Source organism: Solenopsis invicta, chromosome 8 (genome assembly GCF_016802725.1).
Source record: "Solenopsis invicta isolate M01_SB chromosome 8, UNIL_Sinv_3.0, whole genome shotgun sequence".
NCBI lineage: Eukaryota > Metazoa > Arthropoda > Insecta > Hymenoptera > Formicidae > Solenopsis > Solenopsis invicta.
In genome coordinates this window covers 7,118,795-7,143,666 of record NC_052671.1, presented here as the reverse complement: position 1 = coordinate 7,143,666, position 24,872 = coordinate 7,118,795, and the positions used below count along the sequence as shown (strand labels likewise).

General features: G+C 36.0%; 3 protein-coding genes and 2 long non-coding RNA genes across 19 annotated transcripts in view; 3 read left to right on the top strand and 2 right to left on the bottom strand.

The window, feature by feature from the left end:
- LOC105197173 overlaps nucleotides 1-8,904 on the top strand; it is a 173,800-nt gene extending 164,896 nt beyond the window's left edge. For 7 of the 8 annotated variants that reach the window (XM_011163421.3, XM_039452902.1, XM_026136098.2 and 4 more), the window contains 2 exons: nucleotides 6,762-7,033; nucleotides 8,418-8,904. In XM_011163421.3, the coding sequence (XP_011161723.1) occupies nucleotides 6,914-7,033; nucleotides 8,418-8,693 (396 nt within the window). In that variant the 5' untranslated portion in view covers nucleotides 6,762-6,913 and the 3' untranslated portion in view covers nucleotides 8,694-8,904. Of the gene's footprint in view, nucleotides 1-4,568; nucleotides 5,940-6,761; nucleotides 7,034-8,417 lie in introns of those variants that run through there. The other variant, XM_039452903.1, reaches the window with a different exon arrangement.
- The window catches only part of LOC105197165, a 60,863-nt gene extending 49,134 nt beyond the window's left edge, over nucleotides 1-11,729 (bottom strand). Inside the window, exons 1-2 of the long non-coding RNA XR_003268811.2 lie at nucleotides 11,401-11,729; nucleotides 11,028-11,325 (exon numbers count right to left, since the gene is read on the bottom strand). This is a non-coding gene — a long non-coding RNA (uncharacterized LOC105197165). The remainder of the gene's footprint in view (nucleotides 1-11,027; nucleotides 11,326-11,400) is intronic.
- A 19-nt stretch (nucleotides 11,730-11,748) lies between these two features.
- On the top strand, nucleotides 11,749-13,936 carry LOC113004058. 2 transcript variants are annotated; one of them, XR_005575439.1, is made up of 4 exons: nucleotides 11,749-11,842; nucleotides 11,925-12,726; nucleotides 12,814-12,958; nucleotides 13,810-13,936. It is a non-coding gene; the product is annotated as an uncharacterized LOC113004058 (long non-coding RNA). The 2 variants fall into 2 exon arrangements; XR_003268812.2 differs by having other exon boundaries at nucleotides 11,757-12,726.
- On the bottom strand, nucleotides 13,703-17,852 carry LOC105197147 (U3 small nucleolar RNA-associated protein 4 homolog). Its single transcript, XM_011163393.3, has 5 exons — nucleotides 17,710-17,852; nucleotides 16,912-17,031; nucleotides 15,255-16,794; nucleotides 13,989-14,291; nucleotides 13,703-13,899 (listed from the first exon to the last, which is right to left on the bottom strand). Exons 1-5 carry the CDS (start codon nucleotides 17,826-17,828, stop codon nucleotides 13,783-13,785), a joined length of 2,199 nt encoding a protein of 732 aa, XP_011161695.2. The 5' UTR covers nucleotides 17,829-17,852; the 3' UTR covers nucleotides 13,703-13,782.
- Nucleotides 17,828-24,780, top strand: LOC105197113 (protein lifeguard 1). Of its 7 annotated transcripts, none has more exons than XM_011163347.3 (6): nucleotides 17,828-18,060; nucleotides 20,507-20,573; nucleotides 21,166-21,279; nucleotides 22,960-23,149; nucleotides 23,230-23,500; nucleotides 23,646-24,780. In XM_011163347.3, the coding sequence occupies exons 2-6, from the start codon at nucleotides 20,525-20,527 to the stop codon at nucleotides 24,003-24,005; spliced, it is 984 nt and encodes a 327-aa protein (XP_011161649.1). In that variant the 5' UTR covers nucleotides 17,828-18,060; nucleotides 20,507-20,524; the 3' UTR covers nucleotides 24,006-24,780. The 7 variants fall into 7 exon arrangements, with proteins under 7 accessions (XP_011161649.1, XP_011161668.1, XP_011161676.1 ...); XM_011163353.3 differs by lacking the exon at nucleotides 17,828-18,060 and adding an exon at nucleotides 18,109-18,160 and having other exon boundaries at nucleotides 23,646-24,113; XM_039452900.1 differs by lacking the exon at nucleotides 17,828-18,060 and adding an exon at nucleotides 18,234-18,892 and having other exon boundaries at nucleotides 23,646-24,113.
- Nucleotides 24,781-24,872: the final 92 nt, after the last annotated feature.

The window sequence follows — 24,872 nt, the reverse complement described above, 5'->3', positions numbered from 1 at the left end:
ACCTATATACGATATTCCAGACGTAATAACTTACGCTAACGTAATTTTCGCGGACAGGAGTCATTGCCATTGTCGTCGTTTTTCTCGGGGCACCGGATGAGTGCATAAGCGCAACCGGCAGAAGTCAACCGAGATAAGATCTCATCGCGTCCCTTAGACTAAGGCGGCTGTAAAGGGAAGCAAACGAGGGGCGGCGTTAACTTCTTGTTTCACGGCCGAGGTACGGAAATAGTGAGTCATTTCGACACGGCGCGGCGTCGCGCCGAGAAAACTGTCTGCCGGAGGACTACCGTTTTCGCGTAATTCGCGAAGAAGAGAGGGTACCCATGCACCGCGCCCCGGGGGCTCGTGACCTCGCGGGCGGGAGCGGTAGTTGGAGCTGTAAAAAGTTCGTCGTGCCACGCGGATGAGATTGGATCGCGCGGTCGCGAAAGCGGAGGGACAGCGACGGCGACGGCGGCGGCGGTGAGGTTGATTGTCGCTCGTTAAAGCGCGGAAAAGGAAGAAACCACGACGGAAGGGCAAAAGGGAGGGATTACTATGTAGCAATGGCTACGCGTCCTTGCGAGTTATGGTTATTGCCGTACGGTTGCGGCTTTACAATCGGCCGCGTTACTCCGCGAAGCGATGACTGCCATGCCACCTTTCCCATCCTTCGGAATATCCCCGAATTACTTCCTCGGCGCTCCGTAACAGAAATAATCAAAGGGGATTCGTCGTTAAGAGCGAGACACGTCGCGTCGGTCGGTCTCATGATTAACGAAGACACCGAGTTCGGTCGAGGAACGGCACCTCGATGAGATTATCGTAGCCAACGACTCGAATCGTTTCCGACGATCGTTTGAGAATGACAAAAATGAGAAACAAATCGCATCGCGTGGCATTAAGCCACCGGAAACAAGGTGTTCCCCTTCCCTTGTCTCCCCTGCCAAACGAGAACGCGCGAGTCCGGGTCAGTTGATTAACGAGTCGTATCCGTTTCGAATCTTTATTCGTTTTCGCGCCGAGCGCAACGACACGGCGCTGACAAAACGTAATGATCGATGGTACCATTATAAGATATTCGTCCACGGCAAATCGATAGTAATTGGCGAGAGCTATCATCACTCCAGAGAGAATCGGACGTATATATAAGAAAAATTGATTCCTCATAATTCCGAAACTATCGTATGACGATAGAATTTGTCGCGGTATAATTTTAATAATGATCTATTTCCATTCAGAATATTATTTTATGTTTATCAAACGGCGTGAAGAAAGAAGAAATGATATGCTGTTCGGAAAGCTTATAAAATATTTTACACGCTAAAACAAAAGTGTACGCGAATGCAATAAAAGTGTGACATTCATTGATACAATAAACTACGAATATTTTTTCATGGCAAGTTTTATTTTATTAATTGTATTTTTTCTTATCGCGTAACGTATTGAAATAACATTTATTTCTAATTTTGATCCAAAACTTTATTTTGTTTAACTTTTCTGATAGATTTTTTTATAGATTTTTTTCCTACACGGTATTCAGTACTCATACAATTTGAAAGAGTAATTATGTATAGGAAGATAGTTTTATTCCCATTGTAAAACTGTATAAAACATGTCGCTACCTCAACTCTCAATGCGTACAGCGTCGCGTCGGATTAACTCAGTGGTATTTTATGTTTTGAGCGATTTACGAGGAGAGCAATGAAAGCGGCGGTCAGGATGAGGTCGCAAAGCGCGAGGTATTTGCCCGCACCGGACGCGCGAATGGGGTGAACTAGCAAAGCAATACAATATTTCTCGGTGGCGCGTCGCGACATTGCGCGCCGTCGTCCGCGAATGACGTCGGTCGCTTCGGTGGTATCGATAAATACCGACTTTGCGAGCGCGGCGGCTCGCGTTCTCGGTTTCGCGGTGGTATCTCGAACGGCTTAATGGCGCTGTTAACTGCCGTATTATTTAACGTAGATTTATGCATCGGAGAGTCGGCCGATTAAAACGCCACCGCGGTTAGCGAAGGATGGCGGTGGCTGCCACCACATCGTCGCCGCAGTCGCCGTCGCCGCGCTTGGGAGATGCAGATGAGAGAAGAGGAGAGGATGCAGACGTTGGTCGCCGTATCTCGTGCTCTTAATCCCTCGTTATAGCCTCGTTCTGATAAACAACCGCGTCCCGCCGGCGGAACGGCGGCGATGGCGGGAAGGACCCACGTCTCGGTGAAAAATACGGAAAACGATTACGACGGCGTTACCTTCGGCGACGTGCGAGCTCCGTCGTGATCCAATTTAATGCGCCGGGCCTGTCTTCCTTTACGTCGGCAGTTACACGTTACACGTTACACCACGATCGAAACGTCTCGGTGCGTATACACGTACGTGTAGACGAGCGCATCCGTAAACGTCTGCTGGGTTTTTCCGGTAAAAAATACATCATACGAGAAACTTTACGTGACGTAAAATCGCGCGCGTTTGCGTCGCTGATGTGACATGAACGCCGTCGCATCGGTATCAAGTTGCAACGTTATATGGGAAGCACAAAATCATGATACTATCGCCATAATGCTATTGTGTCTACATTGGTCTTGCGTGTCTACATTGACAATCTAGCTTCATTCCATAAGGATATTTTATATGTAGAAGAAAAAGAATTATTTATGTAAAAATTATCTCGCAACAAAATATTCCGTTATACCTTGCCGGTAAAATATGGAGTTTACATAGCGCGTATGCAGTAATGCGCTTTAAAAATTAAAAGACTTTAAAATTATCTATATTAGGGTCAGATAAATTGCAAATGTATTTTAGAAGATAAAAATAAAGGTAACTTAATTTCAAATTTATCTAGATAAAAAATAAAATTATACACTAATATTGATTATCCCTTCTTTCAGCGCGACGTAATTATTTTAATGATTTAACGTAATTATTTTCATATCTGTATTCTCAACGAAATCGTTTTTTCAATGCGGATAAAAATAATATAAAGTCATTATTTCATCAAAATAATTATTTAGATAATTTTATATAGATAATGACATCGAACCTGTTATATATTTTCAGTACTAACAGTATACGAGTATATCAGAACACAGCCAATATTATCGGTGTAAAGTTAGTACGCCATTTTTAGAATTTCGATATAATCGACAGAGTTCTGACTTTAATTTCCCAAAGAATACGTAATGATATCTCAAAAAAGGGTTCTACTGATTAAAAGCAGAGATCCGAAAATACGAGAAACTGACTTCGTGTTTTAATATAAAATTTAAGCGCTATTGTATTTCCAGAGGCTCAATTTGAATCATAATATTTGTCGATATCGCACAAATTATAATGTCGCTGTTAAGCATACAAGAAAGAACGATTTTGCGTGAAATGTCTAAAAATTTAACTAGGCACAGATCTCAAACTAATGTTGAACCATCAAAATAATTATATAGGGCGCTTAAATTGGTTGCTGAAATGACAACTTTTTGCCGCTTTGCTCATTGTACTTGAACATCTTTTATAGTCATTTTGATGATTCAACAAAATTATTTTCAGATCTGTATTTAATTAAATTTTTAGACACGTTAGCAAAAAAAAATCGTTTCTTACGTACAAATAAAACTGCCCGATTTTTTTTTTAACATTGAAAAGCGTCAGGAATAAATTTTTTCATCTTCTTAATACGAAAGTCTAGACGTCTAGCAATGCGAGGATTATGAGCAACGTTCAAGCTTCCTATTTTTCCGAGATTGCAGCTATCGCAATCAGCGCGGGAGAGTACGGCAATCGCATTGAAGGGTCGGGGCGTTTTCTAGGACGCGACGAAGGAGAGAGAGAGAGAGAGAGAGAGAGAGAGAGAGAGAGAGAGAGAGAGAGAGAGAGAGAGAGAGAGAGATTCTTGGCACGCGGAGAAACGGAATAATTCTATGCGCTCGCGGTGCATACACGAGTGACTGTTGGCGGGGGTGTCGAGAGAAATGAAGAGCGAGAGAGAGCTAGAGAAGGGGCGGGAGGAGGGGTTGGTAGTCAGGCGACGTTCTCGTGCATCATCCACGTCACGATCGCTGCCAATGGGATCTTGGATATCAGGTGATGCTATTGGGGATTTGCATCTCCTGGACGCGCCGAATGCATGAGAGAGGCGAAGAGGCCCTCTCGTCCGTGAGCCGGCTGGCGCGACGAGAACGATGGGAAATCCGGTTGCGTTGCATATATAGGCGGGTAAGACGAGGACGCAGCCAGTGCGCATACAGGGTGCTTCCAAATTAAATCAAATCAATTTTTATCAAATCAAATTTTATTCTTTATTTCGTAATCGAGACTTTAATTTTTATTAAACTTTAGTTATCGAAAGATTTGCAACTCTCAAAGTGAAATCTTTCGAAACCCAATGATGCTAGCAACGTTGCTACGTATACTTAAAACATAACAATAATTAATGTAAAAATATAAAAGCGTAGAAAACAATTTTTTGTAAAAAGTGATAGAATTAAAATGATCTTTTTACAAATATTGTCATTTCAATGAGTTTCTTTAAAATGAGGTAACGAACAGATTCACTTCTGTAACAAAAAGATAGAATTTTGTGGTATCTGCTGAGGTTTAAATGGTAGCAAAACTTATCAATCAAATTTTCACCATAGAGAAATCGGCCGCAAATTTATCACAGGGTTCGGCGGCCAAATTAAAAGTTGTGTTTAATTTGGGACCACCGTGTAGATCGTGGCGAACGCGAGAAAGAGACGCGGATAGATAGCTAGATAGTGGAAACGGGAGAAACGAAGAGAAACGGAACATGGTCGATGTGTCTAGCGTAACCCGGCTGACTGGCTGGCTGGCTGGCTGGCGGACGGGCTGGCTGGCTGGCTGGCTGGCTGGCTGGTTGGTTCGGGTAGTAGCTGGCTGGCTGGTTCGGCTGACTGGATCAACCGGGGACCGTCTAGCTTGCGTCTACCCCGCCGCACAAGCCAACCCGGCATTATCTATACGTCTAGACACCCCTGCGCCACCGAGAGAAGACCATAGCGGTTTGGCGCTCCGCTTGTAATTTACAGCGCGCCCCGCCGTGTCTCTACACCCACCAACTCTCTCTCTCTCTCTCCCCCCCTTTCTCTTTCTCCTTCCTTTCTCTACCTTTCTCTTCATCGCTCTCTTCTTCTCTCCGCCTCTTTCGCACTTCTGACGACGGCTAAGATCGCACTTGCACCTCCTCTGCTCGAGTTTTTCCGCGCGGCCCCTTCCTTCCCTCTTCCTCACCTGTTCCCGCCTTGACGTTCCTTCATTTTTCTGCCATCCGATACCAGCTCGAGTGACTGGGATCGAAAGTTCACCGACGTTATCATAAATCTCTCACGTCTAAATCGCGAGATCATTTTTCTTATAATTTCGTATGAAACGCGATGGAAATGAGATAATTACATTCGACGACACGGCGCGACGCGTGAATTTGTTACCGCATAAGTCCACGGTTATTTGGTCGAAAATTCACGCTCGTGCGTTTGTATTGCCCGTTCATTAGAACGGGAAATTGTTGCCGAGAGTTGGATGTTTGTAATTTCATGGAACAATGGCGTGGCAAGCTGCAGACGTTATCGCATTTATTAATACTGATGCGCAGATATATTTGCATCAAGGTCGGTAGGATGCATGCATGCATGCGATCTCCCATTCGGTCATCCCTCCCGCAATCAGACTTTTATATGACTATTTTATAGCGGTTAGAGGAAGCTCTGTTAATCCTGATACTAGATAAAAACAAGCCCCGTCTAAAGTACGAAATATGCGTCTGCGGTTGGAAAGGCAAAGCAAAATTTCCAATCGATTCCCGCTAAATAAGCGGGGCGCAGTAAACTTTGATTAAAAATCCTCGTGTATATCGTTCGCATTCTAATTCATTCTAACAGTCGAAATAATTGTGAATCATTCGTAGGCCGTACACTGCGTTGTTTTCCCAAGATTTTATTCAAACAGGTAAATCGATATAGGTTTTCGGTATTTCGACACATCTCACACTATGGTTTTTGCGGATTTAACCAAATAAATAATAAATATTATGGAAAATAGACGTAGTATGTCTGGACACACTTATACATATATCATTTTGCTTGTACAGACGTAGTTTGTTCAAGTATAGTTAAATAACTATATAGAATTATATTTAATATGAAAAAACATACAAGATATATAAAGACAGTGTTCGAAAACTAAAGTAAATTAATTCATTTTTTTAATTAAATTTAGAAACAATTAATGGCTTATGAAATTAATTTAGTTACGTTGAAAGTTTACATGAACAAAGAGCTAGTTCAGTTAAAAGTTACGGTCAGATTAAATTGAAGTTAAATTGAAAGTTAATTTTAAAAAGTATTATTTATTAAATTTTTAAAAGTTAGATTACTCGAAACTCAAAACAATTATAATATTGATCATCAAACAAATTTAATATTTTATTTAGAAATTAAATTTATGTAAAATATCAAAAAAATACTGTTTTTGTTTTATGTGAGAATGTATTTTGCTTTTATAAATTTTTTTTCTTTTACATAGATTTTTTAACTTATGAAAAAAGTTAATTAAAGTTTATGTTAAAAAAACATAAATATAGTTTATGTGTTTCAAAAATAACTAATTTTAAAAATTATCAAAAATAACTAGCATTAAAAACTATTTACTTTTAACTTTGGAATTAGTTACTATTCAACCCTTCTAAAATTATTTAGATATCTTTACGACATCTCATGTTATATTAATCCATATTATTCTATGTGGAATGTCGTTGCTTTGCATTTTCAGCATCAAACTAGATAATTGCGCCAGGATAGCGAGTGAGTACGGCGATGAACTTTCGAATTTCGGAACGAAGGAAGGAGGACTAGAGGACGGCGCGATTTTCCCAGGGGTATAAATCGAAGGGAGATGCAGGCTGCGACGACGAAGGAAGACGGATGGCTAGACGGATAGATCGACATCGAAAGAGGGAGAGACGGGAGAGAATGGCGACGGCGATGAAGGCGCAGACTATGGCGCCGAAGTCAGGGGTTGAACGGGCTGATGTTTTAAACGATGTAAGTTACAGGCGCTACGAATAGCGGTCTCGGGTGCAGATTAGTCGTAATCTGGGTACATTGCACTCTGCAGCGTACCCATTCTCTTGCTCTCGGTCTCTCTCCTGTTCATAAACGCGTCCCTCTACTCTCTCTCTCTCTCTCTTTCCCTCTTTCTCTTTACTTCGATATACGCTCTACACAGTGTATCCTTTGGTCGTATGTCCTCATACACTCGAACGTCGACTTAGGAGGACTTCGTCGATGTAGACGTATCCTAGGCTAGATAGATGCTATCGTCGTTCGCTTGATTATTTCCTGTTTCGACAATCGAAGAAGATACTCTGATGCTCGTCCCCGTTTCAACCGGCTTTGTAACCGCGAAATTACCGCGACCACGACAAATGTTATACTGGATAACGGATTTTACAAGGTCTTCATCGAAATCGTGAAATTCTCGTCCATTTCATCTTTTCGAATTCGATAGTCTTCTGGAATAGTTCGCGATACGTATTGGATACAGCAAAATTGGAAAATTTACGACGCCAACAAAAAATTGCGCTGATATTTGATATAACTCGAAAATTGGAAATTGTTCATAAGACACTTTTGATGTATGGAACTTCGTGTTTCATTGCAAAGATGGGCGGGTTTTTTAATTCGTCGATTGATCAATCGCGTTATGCGCAAATGCAATTTTGTTCTATAAAAGCTGCATTTGCGCATAACGCGATTGATCAATCGATGAATTACAAAACTCGCCCGATTTCATTCACGATGTGATTCGCGAAAGCGTTGAAAAAGTGCCATGTTTATCTCGGAAAATAAACCGGGAATTTCAATATTACCGCGCGGGATAACTATAGCAACAATCCGAGGTATCGAACAAACCGCGCATACGCTTTGGTCAGATTCAATATTGGAGACTTCATTCGTCGCGTGAAAAAATATCCGTCTAAATGTCTGAGGAAAAACAAGATAAAGAAAGCAAGAAGGTGGCCGAGAGGGTGATCCCTATGAAACGCGGTGATGTCTTTAATAAAAACAAAGTGACCGCTGATAATATTCGGTAATACGTCCGCCGTAAAAGTGCAATACAATAATTTTAGTGATATTCAAGTAACGGTAATGTAAAGTCATTCTTATACATGTATAAAGTAATGAGATAATTATTTCGATAACATCTCAGCAAGGAAACCAACTTCCTCGAAAGCCTGTCGCGACGATCGTGGCCGCAGAAGTACGAGCACCTAACCGGGCAATTTTTCAACCAGGTACCTTAAAAACTCCGTCGGTTGGCGAGTCGCGCACGACAGAAATAAAAAAAAAGAAAAAAGAAAAAAGAAAGAAAGAGTAGGCGAACCGCAGACGAATTTCAATGTGCCCGCCGTGTCACTGACCGTAGGTGCTGGCGGAGGAATGCAGAAAAGCGGGACTTCCGGCGAACACTTTCGAGCGTGACCCGCCGGAAGACGCGGCCGAACGTTCGCCGATTCCTTTGAAAGCTTCACCGGCTTTCCCCAGGACGACATCCGCCGAGATCGGCCATCGTTCATCTCGCGCGGAATACAACCTGGAATTCGCGGGTCGTCTCTACGTCTCGCCGAGATGGACGATCGACCCTCCACCGGATACCCCAGAATTACGCGCGGTGCAACAAAAATTTATCTTCCTAGGTTGAAAGAGAAGTCTTAATATCATATAGAAATATTCATGTACACTGAGAAACAATTTTTTCTGTAATGCAAAAACATTTACTTGAAAGCATATAATTTGCGAGCATAGATTTGTTTGCTCTGTTTCAGTAAAAATATTTATAACTTTTTAAATAAATAGATATGTTATCTTAAATATATAATTTTGTATTTTTATATTTTTTACATTTAAATAATGATTTTACAAACGAATTAATAATATTATTAAACTTAATTATTTTCTTGGATTTACTTAGAAAAATCTGATTATCTTGAATATAAAAATAATCCAACAGTAAATATTTTTTTTAGAACTGAAACAATACTTGATAAAAACTATTTCTTCATTTATTTACATAAATATTTCAATTAAGAAAGTTTTGATCTGACTACAAATAAGTGAAAAAGCTATTAGGACCCACCAAGTAAATAATTTTTTTATATTAAGTAATATTTTTTGTTTTAAGATATTTTTTCTCAGTATATACTTTTTTCACATTGTTTTTTTAATGAATATAAAAATAGAAAAATAATTTACGTTATTACAATTTTATTATTTCCCTTTCGCTTAATACTTGTAGCAGTATTTCTGAGTTTTCTGTCTCAAATAGAAATATATTTTTGTGATTTGTAAAAAAAATGTTTTTTAAATGCTTAATTTTTTATGTTAAATATTATTAAAATATTATTAAATATTATCAAAATATTTAATTATTAAAACATTATTAAATATTATCAAAATATTTAATTATTAAAACATTATTAAATATCATCAAAATATTTAATTATTAAAATATTATTATTAAAATATTACACAAATAGTTTTTGAAAGACATTTTCTTGGATTGTATTAAAATAGCTCAAAAGAGATTAATTACATTGTCAAACAGACTAAAAATCTTGTGCAAATTTTTGTAATCGTCAAATGACCAAGAACAATTCTTTGATTCATAAAAACGTCATAATAAAAAAATATAAAAAAGTATTTTTGTATAAAACATATTTAAATTTAGTCTATTAATTATATGTTAAATTTAATTTTTACATTAAAATTGTAAAAATTAAAATTAACATACAATTAATAGACTAGATTTAAATATATTGTTCAGATTTATATATGAATGGTATACTATCCATCGTATAAATACAATTTTCGAAATATAGAAAAGATAATTTTCAAAATATTGATACCGTCAACAAAGAATAATTTTTATCGCAGCAGTTATTTAATAAAACATAAAATTCGATAAGCAACTAAGCGACTGCTAGGCGTAATAAAGTATGAAAAACAATTTAACTTATAAATGTGTATACGTGATATATTTGGTAATATTTAATTCGCATTATCAAGCGTAATTTTTAACTCTTTCAGTCAGTTTAGGAAGTGAGCAGATCTTCACATCATATTATTACGGGTTTTGAATTACTGAAATCAAATCCACTGTCAGATTTCTAAAATTCAAATGGTAGATCTCACATGGTAGACAAAATACTTGAAAATTCAATCTATTTGATCCGTCATATTAAATCCACCGTTTTGAATACAAAATCTTAATAGAAAATTTGAATTAGCAGCCTTAAAAACCTTTGTACATAAATACCCAACGTATACATTTTTCAAGTTACCGCAAATGTGCGTTTATTCGTACAAATTACACTTTTTCAACTTTTTGTTGGAAATTGTTGAAAATTGATCCTGCCAAAAATCTGCAAAAATCATATTTTATTCCTTAATGTATCTATTTAAAAAAAAAAATGCATTTGTCTAAAATAGTTCACGGTACAAATGAATTTCATGTAAAAAGTAGTATTTTTTAAGTATTAATTTGTATATAACAAAAACATTAACAATATTAAATAAATGATTACTAAAAAGTCAAGATTGAATTTTTAGATAGTCAAAAAGTATTGATAAATACTATATAATATAATTTAAAAAAATAAAATAAAATGATGTCTTACATATAATACGCTATGACCGAAAGAGTTAATAAATTAGCACGTATTATTTTATGAAAAATATTTGCGATAATTTTTCGCGCATAAAATTTATTTTTAGATAATAACGATTACGAAAAATAGCGATCGAATGAAACGGAGCGATCTAAACGCAACATCGTCTCGTTGCATACCATGACCGACCGGCATTCGAACGATATTGCGATTCTCGAAGTATCGAAAGGTCGAAGCATCGACAAAATGGCTGCGGCTACACTTCGCAAAGAAGTGGAATTCAAAGTATTTCAGCAACAATTTCAAATGACATAAATAGCGAGTTACGCAATAAAGAAATAATTTTAGTTCAATTAATGTACACGTACCTGGTAATAATGCGATGTACATCGAATTGCGGGAAGAGGACATGCCCAGCAGACTCTCTATACAGCGCGGAACGTCGAAAACACAATAGTAGCAATTTCACACACTCGATGCGTTACGACGCAAATCCGATTTTACGAGAAGCACTCGCGATAACTTCGCGCGCGAGACTCACACTTTTAGACAATAAAAAAATCGTGAGAAATACGGAGCAGATTCGAATGCGATTCAGCGATCGCCGCGGCGCGTCTCGTAACTGACCGCGGAGTAGGAGAACTATCCAAGAGCCATCTCGCGAATCTGAAAGCAACGAGAACGTATGAAGTGACAAAATGGCCGTAGCTATTTCTCGCGGAGATATAAAATGCGAAATACCTTAACCACTTATAGAAATGATCGAAATAGCGAATTGTTATGAGAAATATAATCGACGCAATTCAGTTGCAGAACGAAAACGTGCTTGCGCCTGGCAATAATTATGCGCCCAATGAATTGCTATTCCGGTGAAATGCGCGAAGAGAAAATGTGTTCAGTGGACTCCGGTCACAGATCGGATTATCGAAATCACATAACAGCAATTCATGCTACGTTTAATGCGTCACAACAGAGAAACACTCGTAATAACTGTTTGTGCACGAGATTCGCCATTTTAGCGATAAAGATCGCGGGAAAATGCGGAGCGCATTCGAGTATTTCGAGTGCGATTCAGCGATTGCCGCGACACGTTTCTCAACTGACCGCGGTTCGAAAACTATCGAAGAGCCATCTTGCGAATCTCCATGTAACGATTAATCAAAGCAGCGACAAAATGGTCATGGTATGGTTATTTCACGAAGTAAAAGTAAATTCAAAATATTTTAATAAATATTAGAAATGAAGAGTAGATTAAATTATTGTAGGAAATATGGTTAAGCAGAGCTCGAAAAAGCGTACGCACCTGACAAAAATTATGCGCCTGTTGTTGTCCCAGTGAAATGTTGCGGAAAAAAAATGTGTCAGTGGACTCCGATCACAGACTGAATTATCGTCATCAGAATCATACGACAGCAAGTTCACACAGAATTTAATGCGTTACGACAGAGCGAAACTGTTCGTGCGCGAGATTCGTCTTTTTAGCAATAAAGATCGCGGGAAAATGCAGAGCGAATTCGAAGGCGATTCAGCGACGCGTTTCTGACCACGGTTCGAGAATTATCGAAGAGCCGTCTTGCGAATCTCCATATAACGATTGATCGAAGCAGCGACAAAATAATTATGAGGTTATTTTGAAACATCTGAATAAATGTTAGAAATGAAGAGTAGATCGAATTACTATGAGAAATGTGATCGAGCAGAGCTTGAAAATATGCACCTGGCAATAATTATGTGCCTGTTGCTATTGCAGTGAAATGTGTGCGAAGAAAATATATTCAACGAATTCCCCCCTCCTCTCTCTCCACGTAAACAGGAGGCTTTAATTGCCATTGTTAATAATCGTGTAATAAACAATTTTACACAACACTCGACGAGTGTTCGCAAGAAATGCGGAACGAGTTTGAACTTTATAGTCACCGCGACGCGTTTCGCGACCAGAGAAGACAAAACTTTCTGTTGCAATTGCAGAATGAATTCGAGAATTATCGAAGAGAATTATGCTACGATTCTCGAAGTATCAAAAAAGTCGAAACCGCGAACCAATGAGTAGCTGTTTCGCGATAGAAAGTAAATTTAAATTATTTTAACTATAATTAATTAACAAAGAGAAGTCTGAGAGAAGACACAATTTAATTGTGACGCCTTTTATTTTAGAGCCTGTAATCCATAAAATGTAAACACTGAACTACGTAGCCACAATGTCTGTGAATCCCGTAGGTAATGTCCACGATTTTGGCTCTCTTCCGTTCTATGACCAGAAACAGACAGGTTGCGCCGTAAATTTTAAAATTATAATTAGGTATGTACATGTATTATTTATGTTATATTTATACAAATCTTTTTCATGTAGAGATTACAATGTAAATTATTACAAATTTGTCTAATTCTATATAGAAAAAATAATCAAGTTATAAAATTGTTAATTTATCTGTGATCTTTTTAGTATTGATAAAATAAAAATATATAATATTAAAAATGAAAATTGGAATATAATTTTTACCATTTCTGATAAAAACTAAATTATCTACGATTCCAAAATTATTGTTTACAGTGACATGTAAAATATACTTTACATTGTATACACGTAAAATATACATTATTAATATTTTAAACATTGAGAACCTGGCCAGAAGTGAAATGGATTAAATAGACAAAAGTCGGCATTCATATTCACAATCAATTTTTATATTTAAGATCATTTTAAATACCAAGATGCTATCAATTAATCAGAGAACCATATTAGCATCTTAAGGCATTATTTAAGACAGTCTTGAAATAAGAATCGACTATGTATACCAGCTGAACAATTAATCTGATAAACGTTTTTGTCTATTTAACCCCACTTCACTTCCAGACTATTTACTCAAATTACCTATGGGATTTATAGACATTAAGTTACGTAATGAAAACCGATATTTTCTACTTTGGTCATTATTAAGATAAAAGAAATAAATTGAATTATTATAAAAAATTAAAACAGACTTGTGTATATACTCGGATCTATTGAAAATAATATTGATGTAACGAAATAACAGACTCTACACATAAGTCACAAATTTTAATGTAGAAATAGGATATAAATTTATTATTGTTATTATTGTTATTATTTCATATATACAATATTTACATGCCAAAGAATTTTTGTTTTAGTGTGGGAGGTAATTTCTCCAACAGTGAAGTAGGATTCACTTCAATCGCAACCAACTCTTCGTCGTTCAACCAATTTAAGTAAACGAGATGCTGTAAATATTAAAATCATAATTTTTTCCTTTCTCAATCTTCCATTATCAATTGTTTAAAACATATTTTTTTATAATTAGCAATATTACCTTGTATTTTTTGACAACTTGAAACATATGTTGAGACTGTGAGCTGGAAATTGAATTGCTATCTTCTGCACTTTCTCCATTCTCTCGCTTAGGAATCTTTATTTCTTTTTCTGATAATTCGCTACTTTTATTGATGATATACACGCTCGAATCGTCCTGCATGATTATGATATCCTTGTTGTGCGAATCGAACATGATGTTTGTTATCGGGAATGGACGTGCTAACCATTGCTTTGACAACCGACTTTGTAGATTATTAGAAAACTCGGTGTAGTTGTTCGTAGGAATATTGTATTCAACGATCTGAAAATCGATTTGCATAAATATCAGTAACAAGAATATCTTAATTTCTTGAAACATTAACATCACTGATTGTGCTCCCGTTCAGGATATTAATTTTGGCATTGCTGTTTGAATTTAGATCGATTATTTAACATGCTTTATTGTACACGTCTTAAAAAATTTAATATTGCCCGTATCAAAAGGTAATAAACTGTAGAACTTCATAAAGTTCGTAAAGCTTATATGAACGGATAATTCAATAACGGGATTATAGAGGCGATTACGTCATCGCGTAAAAATAAAATTGCAGTAGCAGTTAACAGTAAATTATGAATTTTTACTGTCGCAGATCATTAATGTTGTGCAGTATTTTACTTTAATGTCAACATATAGGATGAGTAACACGCGCGCGTGTTAGGCTCTGCGCACAATAGTGAAATATTAGAAATAGGAATTAAAATTTTAGAATTAGTTTCCTCAATGAACATGACAAATAAATAAGTTATGTTGTATCTTGTACAACACATTTGTATCTTACGTTTTATTTATATCCATTGTATATTGCGTTTAATATTCATTAAGAAAACTGATTTTAAAATTGTAATTCCTATTCCTAATATTTCACTATTGTGCATAGAGCCTAACATGCGCGCGTGTTATTCATCCTATACGTAATAACTGACTCGAATATGCACTATAAAATACTGCACAACGTTCATGACCTACGACAGTAAAAATTCGCAGTTTACTGTTAACTGCTACTGCAATTTTATTTTTACGTAATGACGTTACACGTAATCGCACGTAATCGCCTCTATAATCCCGTTATTGAATTATCCGTTCATACAAACTTTATAAACTTTATATGAAGTCCTACAGTTTATTACCTTTTGAATTTTATTTATATTTTATTAATATCTAATCTTATTTTCTTGTGAGCAGGACTCATATCGTTGTACCATACATATAGTGTGCTGTATTTACCTTATGATCGGAATATGCTATGACCAAATTGAGCGTACTTTTCTGCACGGCTATCGCCGTCGCTGGGCAACTGTACTTAGGCAATTGCCATGCTTTAAGCGATTCCGCCGTTATGCCGTCGCCGATAAAGTACACGGCGACTCCACGTTGCCGGTCCGTGCATACGAGATACTTGCTATCCGGAGAGAAGCACACAAGACTGACATTTTTAATAGACTCCTTCGTCGTCTGAAACGATCCGATCAGACTTAAGCTCTTCTTGTCTACTTTGAACACTGTTATGGTACTCTCGCTGCCGTCGTTGTTAATGGCGATGAATAACTTGCCATTTGGACTGAATAGCATCTTCTGTATTCGCTTCATTGATAGATCGGTATCGTTTCTAGATAGCTGAGCATCTCCTTCCATCACGTCAAAGTTGAAAACTCTAACGTGAGTGTCCGTTGAGTACACGATTGTTTTGGAGTCCTTGTTAACGGCGTAAGAGATGATGCTCTCATCACCCTTTGTTTGTAACTGCAGCAGTTTCATAGGTTCTTCATCTAATTGATGCAGCATGGAGGAGCGTACTAATTCCGGAGGTTCCTTAGTGGCTGAACCAAGCCTCCACAGCTCCAGATAGTTTGTATATCGTAACAAGATACATCGAGATTTTCGACAAATTGTGGCACAGGGTGGTTGGAGTAGCGGAGGATACTTTACGAGATTTTTTGGTGGGTAACTCGACACAGCGAGGTATCCATCTACCCCGGCTGAATAGAGTTTCCCATTAGCTTCTACAAGCGCTCTGACATCGTGAACGTGTAACCTCCTCTCGATTCCTTTTACCCACTGAGGCCTTCCGCTTGATTTTAATGTGATTTTGCAGAAGCTTCTCACAACTGGGTCTACGCCCGTGCAATATACCACGTTCATGTCATGCGACAAAGTAACAGCTAATATATCAGCCGTATGACTTTCGTGAGACTCTATTAGGACTCCCATTTGAGGATCCCAGAAGCACAAGAAACCCTGAGAGTCACCAGATATTATTATATTGTCGTCGGTAACTGCGAGGCACCAAACTATCGTGTCTTTCTTAATATTACTTCTACAAGTTGTCATTTTATGTATCGCATGTCCAGACATGGCACTCCAGACCCTAATGGTGTCTGTGGAACCTGTATAAACCATTTCACCTGTGTTATCCCACTTAATACACATTATTCTACCTTTCTGTTTATCAAATATTCTCTCAAAAATCAGTTTATCTTTATGCACGGTAAAAGTATTGATATATCCATCCTCCGTGCCAACAGCCAGGCGAGTTTTCGTTTGATTCACATCCATGCACCAAGCTGCTCCTCCTATCACCATGACTTCGTGCTTGATACTCAGCGTTTGTAAGTCGTATTCGACTACCGCACCATGAAGACCTGTCGAAAACAGTCTGGAATCAATCCAGAGTATACTTTCCACCGAGTTTTCGGCATGACCAGCTATGGTGCACTCAACAAATGGGGCGTTCTCCACATTCCAAACTTCTATAGAGTTGTTATTCCTTCAGAAAGAAAAAAAAAGAATTAGGAAGTAATCGTAAAAATTTCGGGCATGTATAAAGACAATGAGTTCACTACATAAACATTAAATATACAGTCATAGATACGTGCTATCTAACCTTGCGAGTGCTAATTTCTTCGTTTTTGATTCATAAGACAAACAGGTCACCGACTTTGATTCTAGATTGTAAAATCTTACGTTATGTATACGATGCGAGGCCATCTTTGAATATTTGTTCCTATATAATTAAATTTAATTTCAATTGATTGCGCTTGATACGCTCATAGCAAACATAACCGTATCACGCACGTGGGCGGTACAAATGCCTTTATTATTGGTCGAAGTCAGAGCCATCTGAACGAAGCTAGTGAAATTTTGTCGTACTCTTGCAAAATTGTAATAACCTTTGACTATATAAATAGTAATAACATTTTCGATAAACTTTATGATGTATATTTCAATTTTCGTTATCTCTTGTCGGAATATGTATATTTTCCTTTTAATAACTTTAATGATTTTTTACATATTATTTTGTGTAAATATAATTTAACCAATTTCTACTTGTGCCAAATGAAAAATTTAATTCTTATTTTAAATTAACTAATATTTTGCTTTGCTATACATATTACGATATCGCGTAGAAAGAAATGAAAACAAAAGACGGTTTACGTTCTTTTTCTGTCTCACTTCAATGCACACGTCATGTTATGTCACGTCAAATTTAAACGCTTTACGTCTCGTTCTACAAAGAACGATGACAACATCAGCATTACGGTTACGACCAAAAACTTTTTTTTCGTGCAATGGCCTTAAGCATTTTCATCGCGGTTCAAAGTTTCATCGTTTCTCGCGCGCAATCGGCGTTGTCGGTTGTCGGTATGTCGGTATCTACGGTTTGCGGAAAAGAAAAGCTGACCGGAAACGATCGGCCAGGAACTTTTCGTGCGGGAAACGTGGGCGAAGACGCGCGCAACACGCAAGCGCTCGACACGACACTCCCCAGACGACCGCGTATGTCGGCCTACTTCGCGTCATTCGACATTCGACGTCGTACTTCACTTGAAACGCGTGAACCTGGGTTAGTAGTTTATCGGGTGTTCGTAACGGCGCGTGAGGTGTGTTGCGTGCGACTGCGTTGTCCGGCCAAATTAAGCGGCGACCGCGACTATCGCGAGACACGTCTAACGTGTGTGTATGTGTGTCACAGCTGCTGTTGACCGGGGAAACGACGGCGGCGAGTAACTAGGGCCCGCGCGTGTGAAACGAGGTAAATACACATCAATCCGCATCGCATTATTCGGGGGGCACGGCGGGTTATCGATTGCGACTATTTCCAGAAAGGACGACGGGTGACGCATCGAATAGACGTATGTATATGTATTTACCTCGCGCGACTCTCGCGTTCCTTCCGGCCTCTCGCGAGCGGCCGGAACGCCTCGCGAGCGAGTCGCGCGAGTCGTCCTTTTGATTCGCGACGTCGTCGTCGCGTGCGAGCTCGCGAAGGAAACGCCAACCCACCGTGCAACCGGCCACTGTAATCACGATAGATTACCACTTGATTATATGCGTGACCTTGCCTTGTCGCGGAAAATCGATCTAGTTAGACTGTGTAGCGCCGCGTCATCCATTCGAAATGTGTTCGAATCCTCGAGGGTCTTTCTTTTGTTTAGATAACATTCGATAATCGTTGCATCCACTTCACCGAATTGATGCAGCGATGAGTAATACTAGGTGTATACACGCGCGAATTGACGTCTTCACATGTATACACACTTACGTGTGTGCGCGCGCGCGCGCGCACATAATGCGTTAAATTTTTTCCAGGAAGTTAACAGTATAAATATAGATTGTTGTCAATTACGATTATTATATGCGATTGCCGCAAAACAAATACCTGTTAATTGGAATCGGCATGTAATCTAGAGTAAAAATAAGGAAAGACTACGAGAGATACATTTCGATTCTGCAATCAACGTGTTAATAACGATGAATGCGATTACCACGTCAAGATATCGCCTGTTATCTAAAAACCATGTATATAGTTCAGTATAGTTTATAACGACGAAGAAAGAGGAGAAGGCGTACGCCCCTTGTATTCGGTAATTTATATTTTTCATTTTGCTAGCATAATTGCGTTTTCGCGAATAACCGTGCGAAACCTGTGCCTCTGCGCAATTGTCACAAACATTAAGCTGCTGCTTGCTGCAAAGCATAACCTTTTAAGTGATAAGTATGGCTTATATGTTTGCAATGTATTAGTCCTTTTTCTCTTTTAGAGACAGACGGCTAACACAAATTAATATTCCTAATAATAATAAATAATACTAATAATATTAAGTAATATTCATTTATGTTGTGTAATTGGAATAATTTATTTTATGTCTTTATCTACTAATATATTATTTCCAATGTTACAAGATAATAATGTGTTAAAATTAATTGGCAAATAGTTTTTGTTTCTTTAATGATTGTCATTGTCAAAATTTTCATTCTAATTATGAATAATTAGTTGATTATAATAGTAGATGATGTTATGTCACTCTTTATTTCTCTTCTTAATAAGCAAGATTGGGTATAGTAACTTGAAAAAATTAATAACCTTTAACATAATAAATTTTAAAAGATTTATTGTTTAACTTAGTTATTTTTAAAACGTATAAACTTTAACTTCTTGACTTCTTTCTCAAGCTAAAAAATTATTTGTACAAGAAAGGAAACAATTTTAAAAGAAAAGATACCAGTCTCACGTAAACAAATTTTTTTTATTATTTCATAAATTTAATTTAGAAATAAAGAATTAAACTTATTTGATGATCCATATTATAATTGTTTTGACTAATCTAACTTTATGAAATTATGACTTTAGCATAAATTATAATTTAGCATAAATAATTCTTTTCATTAAGTAAATTAACTTTTTGTTTAAGTTTATCTAATCTTAAGTTTATCTTGTCTGATCTCTATCTAACATAACTTAAGTGAATTAGTTTTTTTTGTTTATATAATTTTTAATGTAACTAAATTATTTTTATATGCTATTAGCATTTTAGTTTAATTAAAAAGTAATATACCCAGTCCGATTAATAAGGGAGATAAAATTAATCAGAACTGAAAGATAATATGTGTACAGTTGCAAGATATTCTAGATCTTTTATAAATTATAATCATGTATGAGTCAGAGGTCCTACAGTTATTGTTAGTAGAACAAATATACATTTTTTTTTCAGGTATTTATCCATGACTCCTCGAGCAAGAAATGTGAAACACTAACCTCTTTAACTATTGTGTTCCTAACACTGTGTCTATAATTTTTTACACTTATAAGCACGTTTCATTTAGGAAAATAATAAGTATTATAAACTATAACAGATATAAGATTTTTGAGGTAAAATTGCAAATTATAATAACAATTGAAGAAAATACATAAAATGTATCTTTTAATGAAATTTGAATCATTAATTGAAATTGATTCATTTATATCTCTTATTATTTTTATCGAAGTGATTCACTAATTGTGTTTGTTTAAATGACGGTTTGATATGAATGTATAATGTTGACGTAAAGACAAGTGAAGAGTAAATTTATTTTGATAATTTTATATATTAAACATCTCTAAGGTTGCCGATGCGTATTTGTTGATCGGAGTTTTTCCATTGATGTTCCTTTTTTGTTCCTCAAAGGAGGCCTAGTTATAATAATAGGTTTTTTTTCAGCTAAAACAAAACCAAAAGATGACAACTTGGCAAGCACCTGGTGCGGGGTTCTATCCAGGGCAACAAGGTTCTGATCTTTTTCCTTCTGTTTTTTAATATATTTTCCACATTACTGTATTTCATTATTTTAACTATGTTATATTCGGAGTCCATGCTAAAGACCGTTCAGTCAGCAGTTAATGTAATCATTTACTTGAACGGATATATCATATCACTCATTTGAAAGTACACTGTTAATATACTGATTATTTTTAGTCCACAATACTCTTGAAACGAAAATTATTAATAAAACTTACAGTAACATGCCAAAGTACCAATTGTCATCAACATGCCTCTATAATTAATTCATATATTCATATACATTGCAGCAGATTGTGTTAAATATAATTAGTGTGGCGTCAAAAAGCCTACTGCACACACACACACACACACACACACACATACATACACACACATGTATACATATACATACACATACACAGTCCTGAAACTTCATTTTACAAAAAGCATAAAACACGCACTATGTATGTAAAAATAGTGGCTGCTGTTACTGCACAGAGTTCCTCAAATTGTGCTTAATAAGCCTTACTGCTTATCGAGGTTTCATGCATATTATATTATAACATTGATATTTATGTTTCTCACATTTGATTGTGCAGGTCCATACCCGTATCCTCAACAAAATCCTGGGTATCCACCACCACAGGAAGGTTATCCGTATCCTCAGCAAGTTCCAGGATATCCTCCACCTTACTCCGGTGGAAACCCACCAGGTAGATACAAGAGAATGTTATTTAACATTAGAAAGTACCTAACAGCATTACTAACAATTTCTATTCTTTAAATTAAGGAGATATTTTAGTTTGGCGAGTTAAAAAATCGATTTTCTTTTTTTATAATTTTTTAATCAAAATTGTTTCTCTTTAAAGTACAAGCTTACAAAGCAATTTAATAAAATCCAAACAGTCTGATGATGTTTTTTCACGTTTGAGGAATGCGGCGTAAGGGCTGAGTGCATATTACAAGCATTTGTGAAAAAGCACTACTAGATAGCACAGTATTAATAGTAGTAAAACAAATATAGGCGAGTTCTTTAATTCATCGATGAATCAATTGATGAATTAACAAACTCATCTTACATGTGAAGATTTCACTGCAAATGCTTTATTAAAACGATCATATACCCAAAGTAGCAACGGAGTGTACATCCGTATGAAGATTTGCAAAACGTATGTATTGCAAATGGGACAAAACACTATTTAAAAACATTTTCAACGAAGGATTTCAATCATTCTATAAGTGATGGAAATTATAAGATCGAATACGAAATTACACTGAGAAAAAAAAGTTGTTAACTGAACTAAATGCGTTTAGTTGTTTATGAATTATTTGATTCAAATATTATTTGAGTCAAATACATGATGATAATTCGAATGAATATCTGTACTTATCTCAACACGCATTTCTTTGAATCAACAAATGCTTGACAGTCATTCTAAGTACCGAGCGTTGTATAATCTTATTAACGTTATACATGCTCATCAAAACGTAACGAAACCTTCCCTCAAGAAAGACGAATATATGACTCTGATATAGCAGAATAAGATAATTTATTCTTTTTCTTTATCTAAATCTTTTTTAAACATTTAAATGAGTTTTTCGCAAAATTCATGTTTTTTAATCTTGTCTTAGGCATTTCTCGGAAATTATTAAGCCGATCAAATTCTGTCTTCAAACAAAATATTAGTAATATCTGTGGTTATGGTTGAAACCATTTTTTTGAAAAGTTTATTAGAAATATTGAAAAAAATTTGTTTTACTACTTGCAAAAATTGAAAAAATTAATGAAGTATCGTTCTTTATCTTTAGTTGATTGTTATTTTGCTCGACATTGTGATAAATTATATATTCCTAATTTCAATAGTAATCACTTTATAATTAATATTTTATATAAATTAAAATAAATCTTGGATTGTTGAGAGAGAAAGCGAGATTTCAATCAGCATAAGGGATGCATTTCCTGGGATGGTATAAATAAAATTTTTTGTAATTTTTGTTTATAAATCAATGTTTTGATTTTATTAATAATAAGAACTAAAAGTTCATTTTTTGTAAAGATAAAAAAGTAATAAACTCGTATATATAAAACCAATATTCTAGGTATTTTCAATTTTGATTAAAAAATTCGTAAAAAGTCTTTAAAAACGGTTCTCCAAATTAGAATACTCTTAACATCCTATTTCTTGTGCAAAATATAACATTCTAAATTTTTCTTATTTTTTTATCAATTATTTCCTTTATCTTGACAAAAAGTTTGATTTTTCATTATTTTCTTTATTTTCATAATAATTCGCTTAGTTGTCTAGTGAATAAAACATGGTGCTTCTAATGTTAATTCACGAAATTATCGCAATAATTTATTTATCAAGTTGTGTTACTATTTTTTGTTGTAGGACCAGGATTTATACCACCGGGTGCCCCGCCGTACGGTGAAGCACCACCACCAGTTAATCCAGAATTTGGAGGAATACCTCCACAAGGTCACCCAGGAATGTACGGGTCTGGTTATGGGGAAGATCCTATGCAGGATGAAGTCAAAGGATTTGAGTTCAATGACAAAACTATTAGAAATGGCTTCATTAGGTAATTATCAGGCTCTTAAAATTCAATAGGTTTTAAGAAATGAATATATATGTATATAATTTTTTTTTTTTTTTTTATAGAAAAGTCTACAGCATTCTCATGTGTCAGTTGGTTATCACACTCGGGATGATTTCTCTGTTCCTTTATCATCAACCGACACAGCGATGGGTTCAGAGTCACAGAGAAGTATTTTGGATTGCTTTCGCCATGACTATCGTTCTGATCATATGCATGGCTTGCTGTACCAGTGTGAGACGCAAGGCTCCGATGAATTTCATATTTTTGTTCTTATTTACAATTGCGGAAGCTTTCTTGCTAGCTACAGCTGCATCAACGTATCAATCTCAGGAAGTAAGTTGACCAAAATGATTTTAATTTTGACGTTACATGAGCATAACTTATTATGTAACTTATTATGTACTAAAATAACTTATTATGTACTACGTCATTATATAAGTAACAAACTTGGCATATCTACATAGAAGTACTTTTGCAGGTCATGCTGGCCGTTGGAATTACAGCAGCAGTTTGTCTAGGATTGACGATATTTGCATTTCAAACAAAAATCGATTTTACCGGATTGCACAGTGTCTTATTCGTCGCTGTGCTCATTTTAATGATTTTCGGTATAATTACGATATTCTGGCACGGAAAAGTTATTACTTTAGTTTATGCCTCGCTCGGTGCGCTGATATTCTCTCTATATCTGATTTATGACACGCAAATGATGATCGGCGGAAAACATAAATATTCTGTCTCACCAGAAGAGTATATCTTCGCCGCGTTGAGTCTGTATCTGGATGTAATCAACATCTTCCTATACATTTTAACTATCATTGGCGCTACGCGAGACTAATTGATGTCAATTATAATATTTTTTTGACTTGTGTTATAATTACTAAGAAATACACAGTCAGTGTCTACTTACCGCCGTCCTGCTCTGGCTCTCCGCAGTTATTGTCCAGAGAGCACACTGTAGGCGAATAAACAATGAAGTATGAAGAAGGGATATTGGCAAGACTTTAATTTCTACGAAGATAGCTTTTACAAATTTTCAAAGATTAATATACACAAACAGCACGCTTGTATTCAAAGCCTTCTGTCTAGTTCCATAAGGCATAATACAGCAAAGCATTTCCTGTTATTTTCGGGAGAAAACCAAATATAAATTCTTCTAACTGCTAATGTGTAGAATAGTGTGGGTATTATTATTATTATTATTATTATTATTATTGTTATAACAATGTTCAGTGTTTTTTTTTCTTTGTATCATTTTGAGTAATTACCACCAGAACTGTTTTATTATAAAAAGCAATGGTCAACTTTACAGCATCGTTTTTTCTTTTATTCCTTTAAGAGACTTAGATTTTTCCAATGTGATCAATGAGTGTATATGTCTAATTAAAAGTACGTAAAACCAATTATTAATATATAATTGTTATAAATATATGTCATAGTGTAATAAAAACCAGCATTAGTTATATTTGGACTTGACTATATGTAACTCCAGGCAACTTTAAGAGACGCTTATATCTTGTTGCCTACATATACATACATATATATATAAAAAGTTGAGATTGTGTTTATTCTTTGTTCAAATTTGAATAATAAAACAATTTACTTCTCTGATATTTATAACCTTTCTTTCGATTCCACTGTGTACTTATATGTTGCAACTCTCTTTTTTGACAAATATGTTAATACTATTGTTGGTGATAAGATT

Excerpts from the sequence above, each read along its gene's own strand:
- LOC105197147 (XM_011163393.3), bottom strand. The coding sequence starts at position 17,828 with ATGACGCGAAGTAGGCCGACATACGCGGTCGTCTGGGGAGTGTCGTGT. Across the intron at positions 17,032-17,709 it reads TTCCTGGCCGATCGTTTCCG|GAACAAATATTCAAAGATGG; the intron begins GTCAGCTTTTCT and ends TTAATTATATAG. Across the intron at positions 16,795-16,911 it reads AAGAAATTAGCACTCGCAAG|GAATAACAACTCTATAGAAG; the intron begins GTTAGATAGCAC and ends TTCTTTCTGAAG.
- LOC105197113 (XM_011163347.3), top strand. The coding sequence starts at position 20,525 with ATGACAACTTGGCAAGCACCTGGTGCGGGGTTCTATCCAGGGCAACAA. Across the intron at positions 20,574-21,165 it reads GTTCTATCCAGGGCAACAAG|GTCCATACCCGTATCCTCAA; the intron begins GTTCTGATCTTT and ends TTGATTGTGCAG. Across the intron at positions 21,280-22,959 it reads CTCCGGTGGAAACCCACCAG|GACCAGGATTTATACCACCG; the intron begins GTAGATACAAGA and ends TTTTTGTTGTAG.